This window comes from Fundulus heteroclitus, chromosome 1, assembly GCF_011125445.2.
Source record: "Fundulus heteroclitus isolate FHET01 chromosome 1, MU-UCD_Fhet_4.1, whole genome shotgun sequence".
Lineage (NCBI taxonomy): Eukaryota > Metazoa > Chordata > Actinopteri > Cyprinodontiformes > Fundulidae > Fundulus > Fundulus heteroclitus.
The window spans coordinates 32,571,289-32,588,911 of NC_046361.1; the positions used below are offsets into that span (position 1 = coordinate 32,571,289).

Consider the following 17,623-nt stretch of genomic DNA (forward strand, 5'->3'; position numbering starts at 1 on the left):
AGTGTGAATTTAGGCTGATTTGAAACAAAACAATTTATAAATCTATCATGTTTGGAACACACTAGCTGAAACACAACGGAGTAAAAGACTTATTTTAGGAGGAGGTTCAACAATCAAAAATACATTAAGTTTCATTACCAATGAATTACCAATACAACAAATATATAAAGGTTTTATTCAAAATACTTTTGTGATTCTTTTCCAAACGCACATCCATTAAAACAAATAACATAAGAATGCACATGCCCAATCTCGCTTCTGAAATAATAATTACAAAAGTATCAGGCTGCGGTTCAAGGTACAGAGAATGTGTCAGTGTAGAGAAGATGTGAAGCGGATGTCCTCGTTAATCCGTCCAATCTGATTCTGATGGTTGTAAACGAGTTTAGGAAAGTAAAACCTCACTTATCAGCAGAGAGAGCTTCATGTAAAGAACTCAAAGGCCCTCGATCCCCAAATTACTGCTCATTAGTTCATAACTAAAGCTTTTTTTTTTTTTCCTCCTGAAGAATGCATATGCCTGAGGTGCACAATCTTTAAAAACATTTGTTTCCCTCTTTTTAATTCATTACTAATAAATCTGACGCCACGGTTCCATCAGTGATAGTTCTGACTTGAATCCGGTCCAGAGATTTTTTTTTACCCCTCCATCAGGTCTCTGCGTCAAACGTGAAAACCTGTCTGGACCTTCGCAGTGAGGTGTTCCCCAACCTGCTCTTCTGAGAGACGGCAACAGTTTGTTTTTTTGTTTTTTTACAACCGTCTCACTCGTGATTCATCATGGGCTTGAGTTCTTCCTCGTCCTCATCGTCGGTGTCAAAGAACTCCTCCTCAAATAGACTCCCCCCAAAATCATATTCCTGGGCGTGGACGGAGACCTCGTTTGGCATCAAGTGGGGGGATCCTTCGATAAAATCAGCAAACCTGTTGATTATGGAGATGATATTAAAATAATCAGAACTGACATACAGTAAGTGGACCTCCCCCCCCATCACCAACAGATAGGACCGACCCAGTGCTGATGGCTAAATGACTCGACGCAGTCAGCTGGGCCTTTTAACATAACGTTTACCACCTCACAAATTTTAATTGAATCTTACTGTATTCAATTATAGCTAGGATCAAACTGGATTTTTCTTATATCACTAGATTATGACTTTATTAGATATTTCAGGATTCAAATAGACATTTTTCTTGTGAATTATCTGCTGTTAATTGGTGCTTTGGAAGTAAATGTAATTAAATGTGTCACATATTTAAAAGAAAACAGGATTTACAGACACACTAACAATAAAAAAATGTTTTTTTTTTTTTTTTTTTTTTTTTTTTTAGGAACGAGCACAATATTCTGCACTTATTTTGTATTTTCTACAATTTAAATATTTACTCAAGCCGCCTCCTGCAGATCATTTACCTGCCGGACTGATTTATTGCTTTTATCGAAGTAAACATCTGTGGTATAAAGGCTTCTGGGCCTTTTGAGTGAGATCAACAATAGTATCAGTTCTTATCAGTTTAATATCTGATATGTTATCTATGGGAGGACTTTGGGTGGAGTGGTTAGAGCAGGGCTCTTGCATCCTGGGAGGGAACTACCGTATATTTCGGACCATAAAGGCACACCAAATTATAAAATGCATTAAATATTATTCCCAAGTATGTAATATCACTCCGCCCCTTCACGTCCACAGCTCTCTATCCGTCTCTGTCAGGAGGACAGAGTAGTTGGACTACACTGCCCTGTTTCTACCATAAGGCCAAAATAAACTTTAACGTTATATTGAATTAACTTACTTGGTTTATTGTTGCTAGTGTACCGTAATGTTCCGAATATCCATTGAGGGGAGCGGCTTCGTTGCTAATCAAAGTCATACTTACACATTTTAACAGATTTTTAAATTGGCCAGTTAGCACAATGGTAATCATATATAAGGGCACAATCAATTTTTGAGAAAATGTAAGGATTTTAAGTGCTTCATAGTCTGAAAAAAAAAAGGATAATGCAAACATTTCTTCATAGAACCAGTGAAGCCAGCCACCAGTGACCCCTGTACTACAGCCTCAGAGCCTGCAGGGTTCCTATTTAGTCTTGAAAAAGACGCAAAAAGTATTACATTTTTAAAACGTATTTTCCACGTTTGGATAAGTTGGATAAGAAATACAATAGAGTATCCAAAATATTTTTTTAGCAACTCAAAACAGCGTCTTTTTTTTAGCTCTAAAATGAAAATGGTGTTTTTCTTATTTGCTTCTTGACATCAGACATCAATTTTAATATTTTGGAAATCAAAATACTGCTCTTTGAGTTAAAGAGCAGTAGACTGGGAACCAATCACTAAATGTACAATTTAAAAAAAAAAGGGGGCGGGGGGGCATTTTTAGGCTTCTTTAAAAGTAAATAATTTATGTAGTCCACATCTGATCTACAATCAGAACAATCAGAAGCAAACTTCAGCTAAGGGTTGTTTCATGATTAGCAGAACAAGGAGATAGTAAATGCCAGTTTATAAGCTAGATGTTTAAAACTCGTGTTAGAAAACCAAAAAATATTTACACTTTCTGGAAAAGTGTTTCAATTTTGAAATAGAAAATATGTAAAACCCAAGAGTGAACAAACTTAATCAGAAATTTAGCTGTGAGGTCATCTGAGGAGGACCGAGCTGGGTTATCTAATAGATATTGCCCTTATTTGCACCCATGTTTATGAGTAAGTAATAAAGTCACAATAACAATTTTTGCTAGACGATAAGTCTTCCTAAAAATGACCCCGATAAACCATAATATTGTCATTTGGAGACCTTTTTCAACTAAAACAATAATGGCATCGTAACCAAAGTAAATCCTCTCGACATACCGGCTCGGATAGATCCAGCGAGTGGCCGCCGTCATTTGGCTTAAACCCCCCAAAAAAACTCCCACAATGCAGCAGTCGTGTTCGGCTTTGACTCAAATTAAATTTTCTTTTCAAACTAGTGTTTGTCTGGCTCTCCCACACGAGGCTAAACTCTCAGCGGGTTGCCTACCTGACACGAGATTTAACTCTTCCTAGACTGAGGAAACGAGAAGGGAGGAGTGAGGAGACACTGAAACCCTTTGTTATCCAGTCTCATAGAGATGAGAGGGAAACAAGTGGAAAAAAGCAAAACCTGCATGTAGAAATTATCAAGTTTATTTTAATTAATCGTGTGATTAAAACTTATGGCGTGATTAATTGATTTATTGCTCACCGTGACAGAGAAATAAACTCAAAACCTCACCAGGCTATAAAAATACACTGAATCATCTTTTATCTAAACAGTTTTAGTATTGTATTGTATTTACACACAACATACGCCGCATTACCAAAAGTATTCGCTCACCTGCCTTGACTCACATATGACCTTCAGTATATGGTTCAGAGATGTCGGTCCACCCTCTGAAGCTAGAACAGCTTCAACTCTTCTAGGAAGGCTGTCCACGGGGTTCTGGAGCGTTTATGGGAATCTTGACCATTCTTCCAGAAGTGCATTTGTGAGGTCAGACACTGATGTTGGACGAGAAGGCCTGGCTCCGAGTCTCTGCTCTAATTCATCCCAAACGTGCTGTATCGGGACGAGGTCAGGACGCATCCATGTCCTTATGGACTTTGCTTTGTGCAGTCATGTTGGAAGGAGGCGGGAGCGTCTCCAAACTGTCCCACAAAGATGGGAGCATGCAGTTGTCCAAAATCTCTTAGTTTGCTGAAGCATTCAGAGTCCCTAAGAGGCCAAGCTCTTAAAAACATCCCCACACACTGCAAAAAGGGAACTAAAAATAAGTAAAAAAATGTCTTGAAATTAGTGTATTTCTCCTTGATTTGAGCAGGTAGATAAGACTATTTGCCAATAGAATGAGATTTTTGCACTTAAAACAGGAACAATTCATCTCTAAAATAACATAATTAGACACCCTGCACTTGAAATAAGACGATAGAGTATGAATTGTTCCTATTTTAAGTGCAAAAATCTTATTCCATTGGCAAATAGTCCTATTTACCTGCTCTAATCAAGGAAAAATACAATGATTTCAAGAAAATTTCACTTACTTTTAGTTCTGCTTTTGCAGTGCACCAGAATCCACCCTCCACCAAACTTTACACCTGGCACAATACTGTCAGACAAGTAGCCTACCGCTCTCCTTGTAACTGCCAAATCCAAACTTGTTCATCAGATTGCCAGATGGAGAAGCGCGATAGAGAACATACCTCCTCTGATCTAGAGTCCAGTGATGGTGTGCTTTATAACACTGCCGCCTTGCACTGTACCTAGTGATGTATGGCATGGATGGAACTGCTTGGAGATAAAAAAAAAAATCATTCCATGAAGCTCTTTACACACAGTTCTTGAGCCAATCTGAAGGCCATATAAAGTTTGGATATCTGTAGTGATTGACTCTGCAGAAAATTGGCAACCACTATGCTCCTCAGTATAAGTTTACGTGGTCTATTTGTGGCTGAGTTGCTGTTATTCCCAATCGCTTCCCCTTTGTTATAATACCACTGAAAGTTGACTGTGGAATATTTAAGAGCGAGAATATTTCATGACTGCACTTGTTGGACAGTCGTGAAATTCACAAGACCATGCTAGACTTCCCTCACCTACTGAGAGCAACCCATTTTTTCACAAATGTTTGTAGAAACAGTGTAAAGTCTAGGTGCTTGATTTAATACGCCTGAAGCCATGGAATTGCTTGGAACACCTAATTTTGATTATTTGGATTGGTGAGCAAATACTTTTGGCAATATAGTGTATTTTCTTTGTTTCATTATTATGATTTTTTTTTTTAAATCACTGCTGCTAAAATGCCTTTTGTCATCTTCCAACACAGTTTACACAGAAAAGTCTAGAAGTGTAATGTGGCACCTTTTTGGGGACTGAAGTCTGGACACGGCCCTCCAGGGACTGAACTCTGGGCTGTTGCAGTACTTCCGCAGCTCCTCCAGGGCACGGCGGGTCTCCTCTTCCCCTTCTCTCTGATACTCCTCCTCAGTGAGCAGGCGACGGGGCTGCGGCTTCCAGTGAATATAGCCTCTGACTTTCCTGCAAACCAGAGCAGATGCGAAGGATAAAAAAAATAAAATAAATTCAAAACCTTCACCCGCCAGTTAAAATGCAAACCTTTTGTGTGTAAAAAAATTATAAATCTTTATAAATTATTTCTAAACTTTTTTTCCCCTATAATGTGATAAAATTGGCACATTCAGCTGAAAAATCGTCAAGTTAGAAGAGAGATTTTTTAAACAGCCTGTTTGCCGGTGTTTGCGTTACCATAAATCAACGCTTTTCTCTGTTTTCTCAACTTTTTAAGTTCATTTTTATAACATTAAAATAATTTTAGTATAAAGCATTATGATAATTTTTTCCCCCTCATAAAACTTGCCTTCTTTTTAACCTCTAACATCCTGATAAATGCTACAACAGCACCATCTGCTGTTTGGTCTTTACCTTCAGTGAGTTATAAATATGAAATTCTCTGAAATCCTCAGAGCAGCGGCTCCCATGCATTAAGGTGACGTAGCTCTGAATGTCTGTGGACAGATAATAAACTCCTAAAAGAGTAGTAAACTTAATTTATCTGTAATATTAATGGCTTGATATTATTTGGTAATATTTTCTATTTTAGGTCTCTGTATTTTATTGTATTTTATCAGGTCATGGCTACCTAAAAGTAACGTTTTCAGAGAGAATACATGCTGTTTAGGTTCGTCTTTCATTGCAGGAATGTGTCAGGCTAAAACCTCCTACCTATGATGTTAATATTTTATATTTTATAAAATGTGGCAATGTTGAAAAACTCCAGTTGTTAGAAACCGTTTTTAATTGTAATAAATTGTAAAAAGGATTCTAGGTCATCTTCAGAGCAAAACCTTCAATGCATTAAGAGGGAAAAAGTTACATATCTGACCACTTTTGTTGGGATGGGGGACTGAAATCGTTTTAATTTTTCAAAGGGGCGACAGAAAATACATTCAAAGACATTGACAGCCTTCCCTGGAGGTAATGTGCTATATTACATTAATTTCCACACTAACACACATCCCTGCACACTCACACTGCATGTACAATATACATATACACATATACAATTAGGGATGGGCACCGAATTCTGTACTTTTATAGGCACCGACTGACGTGAAATCAAACGGTACCATGTTTCGGTACCTAAACGCATCACTGTGACACTGAGGGAGTGGAAGAGTGGCCGATTTTCCATGCCAAACATGAACCCAGCATCACAAGCATCGACTGTAAATATCTTGACTGTTTAAAACAGAAAGCTAACCTGTGCATAGGACGCGCACATGCCGCTTTGCTGAGCTCATGTGCTACAAACGCGTCTGGTGTATTTTCTTCTTTAAAAAGGTATTTAACAAATATCGTCACATCAAGGTGTGAAATGCTGACAGACTCCTAATAAAGAGTGTTAGATCAAGGGTGTGCTCCTTGTAGGCAACCAGGATGCTGCTGCTTTTCCAATTTTATTTATCCCACGAACAGATTGGTTGGCTTTTCCTGCTCGATTCTCTAAGAGATATTTCACATTAAATGAGAAAAACTTTTTAAATAATTTAGCATAATCAAATCTTTTAACAGCATTCTACCAGGGTGTGTCGACTTTAAAAAAAAAAAAACTCCTCTGTATGTGAATTAGAGAAAAGACACAATAAAAAAATAGAACCAACTTTAAATGTCTAGCAAAAGCTGTTTCATAACAATTAGTAATTATAGAGGAGCTCACTTTAAGACTTTAAAAGTGTGAAATCATCAAGTTTCCCCTCTTTCAGCTACTGAAGTAGATTCTGAGCTCTCGCTGCTCTCTTACGCCATCTTCTGTCCACATTAGATATTGCGTACCTCCACGCTGTCACGGCCAGGATGACCGGGTACTCCAGGTTTTTGGAGAGCAAAGACGCCACGATGATGGCGAAGGCCACCTGCTGGATCTGAATCCCCAGATAAATGAGAAGCAGCCCAAACAGCTGCAGCGTCCACGACAGGATGTTGATGTTCTTCTCGTCCACCAGAGGGCCGTAACGGTAGCACACGGCAAAACTGACGAACCCCACCACCGTAACGTAAGCTGGAACAAGAAGGGAATATGATTTGATCGGCGTTAAAGCAACCTGACCTTTCTGTAACTTGATGGGTCTGTTTTCAACTTTCCAGCGCTTCACAAGACCGACTCTCTGTGGAGCAGATTTAGTGCCTTTAATGTGCTATAAACGCACATTAAACTTTTCCACACTGTCAAATGTTGGAGGAAAACCCTTTAATGTATTTTATGTGATAGACCGACAGAAACTTGGAGAGTCATTTTTATGTGGGTGAAAAATGATTCAATTATTAAATGTTATACGAAAGTGTGTCGTACTTTTTTTATTTTCTCTCCTGTCAGAGTAAACACTGCAGAACCGCCTTTCACTGCGGTTACAGCCGCAAGTCTTTTCAGGAATATCTTTACCAGCTTTGTACGCCATTATTCTGACATTTTCATCTTTCTTTAAAAATTAGTTCAAGCTCTGGGGCTTGCTCCTAGAACGCAGGGGTAGTGAGCACGACCCATATACAGTTTGAGATACTTTGCCGCATTGCTTCCCCTCTCAGCCTACTTAGTTTTAAAAAAAAAAAAAAAAGAGGAACTAGTTCAGTAAAAGAAAAAGAGTAAATTAGTTCAAGCTCAGTCAGATTGGAAGAAGGGCATCTTTGAACATCAATTTCTAAGAGTGGTCAGATTTTCAACTGGATTTAGGACTAGACTTTGACTAGGCCATCAAACCCATGAATATGCTGTGAACTAAATTATTGTAGCTCTGGCTGTAAGTTTAGGGTCCCTTTCCTAATCTGAAGTGTTTTCTACCTGAATTCACAAACATTTCTCTTTACTAGGCGTGATGCGCTTTAAGAAGACTTTAAGTACCTGGTCGCAATTCTATAGACTGCCACTATGGGTCCCTGAGCAAGCCAAGATTGCTCCCCCATTGGCTGTAAACGCTGTAAAAAGCTTTACAAAGCTGCCCACTGCTCTCCAAGGGATGAATTAAATGCCAAAGACAAATTTAACTGGAATGTACAATTGCTATGACATATACTTCTTCTTTCTTCCTTCATTTATCATTGCATCAGATCTGACCATCGTCGTTGCCCCGCCTAAATAAAAGCTTTCCACAGCACGATGCTGCCGCCACCATTTTCCTCCCTGAGGATGGCGTCTGCAGGCTGCTATCCTAGTAATCAACAGTCACACACTGATTGACCACAGCCCCTTCTTCCACATCTCTGCAGTTTTCTCTACGTGGTTTGTAGAAAACATAGGATGAAATTCTGGGTTTATTATTATTTCTTCTTTCCACTCCTCTGTAAAAGGCCAGATTTATAAATTTTACAACTAACAGTAAACCGCTAGACAGATTCTTCCACCTGAGCTACTGAGCTCCCAGCTGCTTCCCTGATTAATCGCTCTTCATGCCCGGTCTGTTAGTTTATGTAGACAGCCATGACTTGACGGGTTTACAGCTGAGCCATAATCTTTCCATTCTTGGACGATGGACTGAGCGTGGCTCTGTGAGACATTCAAAGCTTTATGAACTAAGCCTGCTTCAAACATGTCTGCTGTCTTCCTTGATCTTTATGATGCACTTTATTCACTTATCTTCTCCAGCAATCCTCCAGGGAGTCCCAGAACAGTTGGATTTAAACTGAGATTAAATTACACGTGTGGATTTACTGATTAAGTTACCTTTGAAGGAGGCTGATAACGCCAGATTTAAAGGAATCAGAATAAAGAGGGATAAATAATTATAACATTTACTAACAGGTTTAAATTAGATGCAGTCGAACTTTAGCTCAGTTTTTCTGAAGAGATTTTGACACCCAACCAGAAACATGTGCTTTTGCCATGACCCGGATAATTAAGAATTTGCACAGGCAATTATAACATTTCCACACTTTTCTGATCTTTACTTGTAAAATAACTGAGGTATAAAAATGATGCACTACTTTACGTTGATCCATCACAATAAAATATAATCAAATATATGGTTAAAGGGCTTATGAATAAATTAGTATTGTTCTAGTTGCCAGTTCCACTTTATTTGCTTGAAGTGTGCGTTAACTAAGACTCTGTACCTAATGCAGCGTGCCAGTGCTCTCGCAGAATGACGCCGAGGTTCCTGCAGACCAGCTGGATGGCATACAGAGAGAAAGACCACCCTCCCACAATAAGCATATAAAAGGGGCTTTTCTGTGGAGAACAACGGGTGGAAGAGTCAAGCACTGGATCAGGAAGCCTTTTGTTTTGACGTGAGAAACGATTCAGAGGAATTAAACGACTTACCTTTGGCAAAAAGCGTGACAGAATGAAAAAGAGGATGATGAGAGAGGCGAGCATGCCTGTGCTCATTCCAGCAGAGTAGAAGAAAAGTTGACTCCTGCAGTGAAGGATCAAAACGAAAAGGAAAATTAAATAAATCACGTTAAAACTTAAATAGGCGGCACTGATTTTGGACAGATAAATACCTGCTAAGGGATTCTGCAAAAACAAACAGCAACGCCCCAGAGAGGAAGACCAAAAACAGATAGATATCAAACTCTGCAAGAGAAGTAGCGAGTAAGTCGTTAATTATCTGTAAAAACGTGACTTATCTAATATTTATGGTTTTGTCTCAAAGTCTTCCTTCAGCCACGATACAAGTGTCTTTCTCTTTTATTTACATAAAAAAAAATCCTGCAGCTTCAGGCGACCCTCTCATAAGAGACAAAATGCATAATGAAGGTTAACCACTTTTTTTTCTTCATTTAGAATAATACATAATTATTCATCAGAGGTTGAGTGGAGCAGGTTCATCGTTACCAAGAAACTTGTCAAAGTTCAAGCTTGTGTAATGATTACATGTGTTAAATATCTGTAATTTGTAGACATTAACAAAAGCAAATACACTTTTATTTAAAAAAGGAAAACATTTTCCTCTAGTTCAGAGGTCTTAAATATCCCAAAAGACAAACTCCAGGCTTACTTTTTGCTCAATGATCATAGAAAAATACACCCTTGAATGGTGAGATCTCCAAATTAGATATTTTTTTAATTCATTATTTTAACCTGATAAGAAGAAAATACAGGAAGAAGGAACAAGGGGACCTCGGCCAGAACGGGCCCAGGACCTGAACGGTCTTTGAAGAGGGAGTTGTGATGATTGTGTCGAACTATGGAAAAAACATTTCTAAGCTTTACAATAGGGCTGGGCGATGTGGCCTAAAAGTAAAATCTCCTAGTTTTTCACAATACATCTGATTTACAATTTTAATAAAAAAAAATTCCCTTAAAAAAACAAAGCAAAAAAAAAAAAAAAAAAAAACTAGAAACAAGGAAATCATTCAAATAAACTGTTTTTTTTTTTTTTTTTTTTACACAAAAAGAAATTAACAAACCAAGATGGATTTCCCTATTGGACTTGAAGTGCAAACCTTAAAATTAGGCAAAAATAAATAAAAGGTTCCTCTTGCACAAAGATAAGTGTCCCTATTGTAATTGCTAGTTCAATAACTTGCCTTTTCACCAAACTCACAGCAGCTGCCTGTGATTTCACGATATTTAAATTAATTTGATTCTCTGATGATTGGAATAAGTTCGCAAATATATAGTAGCTATGCTATATCATAGCCTTTACATTGTTTTAACTTTTTTTTTTTTTTTTAATCGATTCTGAAGGTGTGGTGGCTTTTATTTTGGTGTGGCGGTGCGCCACGATCAAATACGTGTAGCAGAAACCCTCGTCTTAGGGTAAAAAAAGTTTTCCTCTTCAGAGTATTTTCACAATATATTTTCCCTGAAAAAATTTTTTATTTATATATTTATATATATATATATATATATATATATATATATATATATATATATATATATATATATATATATATATATATATATATATATATATATATATATACACACACACACTCCAGGTTTACGGTTCTGAACCACTGTGCTTATGAAACCAATTCCTTTTTTCTTTTTACAGATTTTTTGACTGATCACACTTTTTATAAATGTACAGTGCACAGTGTTCTTTTTTTGTGTATTTTCTAATTATACACCGACAGACTCCGTTATTTTTTCCTTCTTGCTTCAGAAGCGTGCTCAGCTTCACTCAGCAAGATGTTAGACTCGCCCTTGTTCTGTTTAGTGCAGCTGCCGGCTCCAGCACGACCGCTGGCAGATCGGTTTGCTGTGGGATTCCCTGTCGATGCATAAACTCGGCCATCTGTGGGAAGAACACTGAGGGAACACGGAAGGGGATAAAGCAAAAACCTACCGAGGTCCAACTATGGTCTCAACAGATTACACCTGAACACGTGTGAAGCTTTTGTGGATTTGGGATGTCTGAAGGGGTCTCTATAAACCAGTTCAAGCACTGAGTAAATGCCTAGAAGAAATCAATGCATGGATGTGTCAAAATTTTCTTCAGTTGAACAAAAACAAAACAGAAGTAATAATATTTGGACCAATAGAGGAGAGATCAAAAGTTAGCACACAGCTTCAGTCGCTTCAGCTAAAAACCACTAATCAGGCCCGAAATCTGGGTGAAGTGATGGACTCAGACCTGAACCTCCAAAAGCATCTAAAGACAATTACAAGGTCGGCTTTCTATCACCTGAAGAACATTTCTAGGATTAAAGGACTGATGTCTCAGCAGGATCTGGAAAAACTAATCCATGCGTTTATTTTTAGTTGAATTGATTACTGCAACGGTGTTTTCACAGGACTGCCTAAAAAGTGGATCAGACAGCTGCAGCTGATCCAGAACGCTGCTGCCCGCGTCCTCACTAAGACTAAGAAAGTAGAGCACATCACCCCAGTTCTAAAGTCCTTCCACTGGCTCCCTGTATCTCAGAGAATAGACTTTAAATACTTCTGTTAGTCTATAAATCACTGAATGGCTTAGCACCTAAATACATCACAGACTTGTTATCAGTGTATCAACCCTCCAGACCACTCAGGTCTTCTGGCTCCAGCCTACTCTGCATACCTAGAACCAGAACCAAACACGGAGAAGCAGCATTTAGTTCCTATGCTCCGCTTATCTGGAACAAACTTCCAGAAAACTGTAAAAGTGCAGAAAGCCTGAGTTCCTTTAAATCGAGATTAAAAACACATTTGTTTAGAATTGCCTTTAAATGTTCAAGTTAAAATGTTTTACTGTTTTCAAATGTTCTTTTTTGTTTCTACACTATCCCTGCTTGCTTTTATTCTGTTTTATTTTCCTATATTTTAATCATGTAAAGCACTTTGCATTGTCTCTGTACTGAATTGTGCTATATAAATAAATTTGCCTTGCCCTTTGCCTTGCCTTATCTTTTATTTTTATTTTAGTTTGCTTCACCCAGATTAACACAGACTAAAAATCAAAATGACCATTAGGTCAATAAATTTTTCCACAAACAGAGCAATATTTCCATCCTGACTCCCAGTTAAAAGTCATGGGTTTTAAAAAAGTGATTAATTGCCCTGCTTATCGTTTGCTTTTGCTTATTATTCACTTAGGCCTACTGTGTTTTATTTTCCAAAGAACAAGTTAAACATCAGAGCATTATTATAGAAGTGATATTTCTTCCTATAATCTGTAGTAAACTTTTAGATTTGATTTGAAGTGCAGATGATGACTCTGGAAAGGTGTGAATCAAGCTACATTTGTCACAAACCCGTTGGTAAATGTTGTTCATTGGTTTGCCACTTACTGCGGACGGGTTTGACGGTGTACTGAGCTGCTGCAGTAGGATCCACCCTGAAGCAGGTCTTCTTGCTGAACAGGTTGATGTTAATGAAAGTTTCATTGTGCTGCTCGCGTAGAAAACTTTGAAACCAGCTCCGGAAGCTGAACTTCTCCAGCTCCTGCAGCTCTTCTTCGCCTTCGACAGTTTCCACCTTAAATACCTTGGAGCTCCACACTTTCACCTGTCAGAAATATGCACTTAGGATGTACTTTAACAATAACAATCGATGCACAGTGCATGTTCAATGAACCCAAAAGTTTTAAAATAAATAAAATTCAAATTTGACTCTTAGAATTTAACTTTAAAATAAAGTGGAAGATGATAAATGTTGATGAATTTATGAACTTAAAATGTTGCGAGCTCTTAGTTTTGTTGCACTTAATGATTTTTTCCCCCATTCTGTTTTTTTTAGACTTTGCTTGTCAATCACAAATCAAAGTCAGTTATGGGAAAATTGACCGATCACGACCCCTGGCCATTCGATTGGATAATCTTATACCCTGAGGTTTTTAAGTTTCCTCAAACTTCCATATATTCCTGCTATAAGACTGGAGTTCCTGCATTAGCAAAACAGCAGTTCTAGAACGACACTGCTGATCTAGGAAATAGTGCCATTTCTAAATTGTATTTTAAATGGGAAACTGCCTCATATAACAAATCAGCCTTTAAATGTAGATACCAGATTAGTTTACAAATTTTAAAGCAGTTATTTTTTGCAAATGTCAGACCTTCAATGCCAGTTGTATAATTTCTGACTGGGACAAAGATGCCCAACAAGAGAAATATGACACCACTATAGCTTAACATAGTCTTTAACCTGAATAAGTCTGCATAATTAGAGAAACTTGCCTGAATTCTTGTCCACGTTTGCCTCCAGGTTGGAACAACTGAATTTTCGTAACAGAACCGGTTTGGCCCCGACATGACGTACTGCTCCCCATCTTGCAGATCAATTATTGCAGGTGGGTTACCTGGATTGAACAAGAAGACGCACGCTTGACTGAATCACCAAATTTGACTGACTGACAAAAGAAATGTTTACAAGAAATTTCTTTTGATTTTCTTTTGTTTTAAAACAGCAAATGAACACTTTTCCCCTGCAGCTCTGCAGGGATAAGCAGGTATAGGCATCGGATGGACTTTTTTTTATTAAGCAGGCTTTAAATTAAAAGAGCCCATCTATGTAAATGCTGAAGTTGTTTAATGTTTTCCTCTTACTCTATAGCATGTCTATTAAGGGGTGCACAATATTAGAACATTTGAGCTGGCGATAATATTTGTTAATATTGTGATTATGAAATCAGTTGCATGATATGCATATTCTCTCATCTGTGCTTCCTCCACTGAGACATTTTGCATATAGAACCATATAATTTGTGTTTGCTGTGATCACCTGCTCCACTAGCACTCTATCCACTAGGACTCTATTACATTAAAATGGAAAATGGAAATTCATAACATTTGCAATATACTCAGCAACAAAATACTGCACACCAAACAGTCCTTTCAGATATGAATGTCACATACACTGATATTGCGATAAAGATATTTTCGCAGTAAACTGTGTGGCAATATGTTCCGTTTTCTTTGTTTAGAATATCTTAGACTGAAATATTATGTTTGGATAAAATTTGACACTATATAGATTCAAGTTAAGAAGTAACTTAATTTGTTGTGATGTTGATTTTTTTTTATTAACATTCAGCTACATCAGCCCTTAGAAAAGCAGGCTCAAACACACAAATACAATCCTAAAAATGTGTATTCATCTCACTTTGTAAAAAAAAAAAATTACTCAGCAGAAATTCAGCTGACTTTTTCTATTTCTTAATCAAAATGTCAACATATAATTGTCTATTAATTAAGGTTGGACGATACATAGTGACAAAAAGAAATCACAATATCAGTGTGTTCAACATTCATTTCACAAAAGACTGTTTAGAGTGCAATAATTGTTAGCTAATATATTCCAAGTGTTATGAACTTGCATTTTACATGTCAGTGTAATCTTCCTCGGTTCAAATCCCACAGACTGGGTCTCTGAGCAAGACCCTTGGCCCCTGAATGGTCCCTTGACGCCGCATAGTGGCAGCCGACTGGCTTAAATGCAGAGGACATGTTTCATAAGAATGTAGAAAGTTGTCATGACAAAGATTATTATTATTATTATCATTATTATTAGTTGGACAGTGTGTCACAGCAGCAGAAGCCCACACCGCCCACAAATACTAAAGGTCTGAATGTAAGAAGCACAGATGAGCGAAGAAAGACTCTAGGCAAATATTGCAACTGACTTCCTCAGAGCTACATTTACCAATATTATCGGCACAAGATTTTCTAATATCTTGTAGCCCTACAATGAATTCAAAACGCACACTACATCCCACACAAGCTGCACTGAAACAATGTAAAATAAGGCAACTCCACACTGACCCTGAAGCACACCAGCAAGTCAAACTGGATTGCTTCATATCATTTAGTTGTTGCTTCCTATGGTAGGACAGTCGATTAGATTTGCTTGATGAGCTGAAACATTCAAGCTCTACAAAAAAAAAAAAAAAAAAAAAAAAGCAAAAAAGAACTCTGTACGGGGGCAAATACTTATCCAGCACTGTAGACAAAATAGAAAACAAAACACAAGTCACAGAGGTAAGTGGGAAAAAATCAAACACTGATTTATGTATTTTTTATTACTAGTGTGAAAAACACTAATAGTAGTGCAGAAACTGCTTATGCCTCAACCAGGCCATACATTATCACCAATCATTTAGTAGGTTCAAGAGCAACTCGGATTAGTCCAGGCCAGAGCTGAAAACAACACCTATAAAACTGACAGGATGCAAATTCTCCCAACTGAACTTTGCATGGCAGCAACAAGCTGACATAAAGTAAAAAGACCTGAATGAAATTATCGCATAAACAGTCTAATGAAGCTTAACAATCGTTATAACAGACGGTAGTCTAATAAAAGACCCCATAACTGCTCCGTCAACTTACTCAAAGTCCACCTCACAATGGACACAAACACAAGCTAACATTTATTAGCCTTAGCTTGTTAAATGTACGTTAAATACCAGCAAAGGTCTCTCTAACTGCTGTGTAACGCAGCTTCTTACCCGTGTTTTGGTGTGACGTTTGGGGGAAGCACATCAAAAGCACAGTGAAAACCAGAAACTTAGAACTTGCTGAGATGTAACCATTAATAATTTTCATGTATCCCGCCATGATGATTTTGCTAACCCCCTCCTCCTCCAACGTCTGTTCCTGCCTCTTCCGCAACGTTCGATTAGTGACAGGCGGGACAGCCAATGAAAAAGCCAAGATGGTGTGACGTCATTGTTTGTGTTTGATCACGTGGTGTTTGAATTCTCCGGTCCATTCTCCTCAGCGTCAGCCAGAGATTGTTAGGATAATATCTATTAAAAACAAATTGTAAGCACTTTTTTTCAAGTTTTAACAGTAAAATTGCCTCAAAGTAAGATGTAGACAACACTGAAATAGTGAACAAATTCGTAAACATTCTGATCTCGCTTAAAAGAAAGGAAACCAATAAATAACAAAGGATAATATAATAGGGCTTGCCTAAAGTCAGATTTGTGAAATAATTTTAGTGTAACTCAAAACAAACCGAAGATGTTTATTGTTTTGATTGTTTTGTTTTATTTTTTATTTGAGAGTAGACTCGCAACCTTGTGTTTATCGCCACCAGGGGGCGTATTTCAATTTGGCTTCTGAGTGACTGATGGGGGATGGGGTTATTTAAGGGAAACCATCATTGTGTTCAGGTGTTGTTAATGGGAAGAGACAACAGTTTTCTACTGTGCTTGGTTTGGATTGAAGTCGAATGTATGTGGATCTAAATGGAAACAGTAAGACAATGGACATCTTTCTGATAATAAATTACTTTATTATAAGACAAAATGAAGATCGGTCAGGCGAGTCTTAATCGAGCGCACGTAAAACCAACGCCTTTCAGGAACAGCAACCAGTAGCCCAAAATATAGGATTTTAGCCGCTACAGAAGCCAGCTGCTCATTGTTCTGTCCAAGCATTTCAAGTGGTGGAAGAAGATGTGCAAGCACCAGGGAGACGGATCTAAGACACCACATCCAACAATGCAGATGAGCTCCTCTTGAGCAACCTTGGCTTCCTCAACTAGTCAGCAGGCCTGGACCTGATCGCCTCTATACCACGTCAGCAAACCATGCAAAAGGAACCAATTACTGATTTAGATGTCCTGTGAAATTTCATTTTGGGTTTTAAGTGTCAGTGAGTCCTAAACATCCCATTTAACAGCAAAAAATATGCTTTAAATATATCCTTCTATATGTGTACTAAATCTATGTAAAACAATTGTTTATTTTTTTTATAGACAATTACTGAACGCTACAAAAAAAAATAAAAACTGTAACCATTGTTCATTGCCTGTTTGTTTGTTTGTCAGTTTGCCTTCATTATGTGTAATGTGTTTAATGAGAACCAGAGTTGCGAAAGAGAAATTTCACCACGGTAACACGTGGTGAGAATAAAAACACTCTTGACTCTTGAAATAAACTGGAATACATATTCCACTTTACTGAGATGTACTAGTGTATAAATCAGAATCAGAACTTCATGATTTTGAGCACAATCAAGGAATTTGACATAGGCAAGGCAAATTTATTTGTATAGCACATTTCAGTACATAGACAATGCAAAGTGCTTTACATGATTAAAATACAGGAGAAAAAACAGAATAAAAGCAGGTAAGTAGGAATAAAATGTAGAGAGAAAATAGAACATGGTAAAATAGAAACTAAAAGCAAACATTAAAAACAGTTGGACTACGAAGTTGAACT

General features: G+C 37.6%; 1 protein-coding gene and 1 pseudogene across 1 annotated transcript; one reads left to right on the forward strand and one right to left on the reverse strand.

Annotated features, from left to right (window-relative positions):
* Positions 1-158: 158 nt before the first annotated feature.
* nemp1 (nuclear envelope integral membrane protein 1) lies at positions 159-16,065 on the reverse strand. The gene is made up of 9 exons (XM_012875600.3): positions 15,902-16,065; positions 13,635-13,756; positions 12,750-12,966; positions 9,534-9,606; positions 9,352-9,445; positions 9,144-9,258; positions 6,873-7,098; positions 4,881-5,057; positions 159-924 (listed from the first exon to the last, which is right to left on the reverse strand). The coding sequence occupies exons 1-9, from the start codon at positions 16,008-16,010 to the stop codon at positions 765-767; spliced, it is 1,293 nt and encodes a 430-aa protein (XP_012731054.2). The 5' UTR covers positions 16,011-16,065; the 3' UTR covers positions 159-764.
* Positions 1,463-1,562, forward strand: LOC118564838 (annotated as a pseudogene).
* Positions 16,066-17,623: the final 1,558 nt, after the last annotated feature.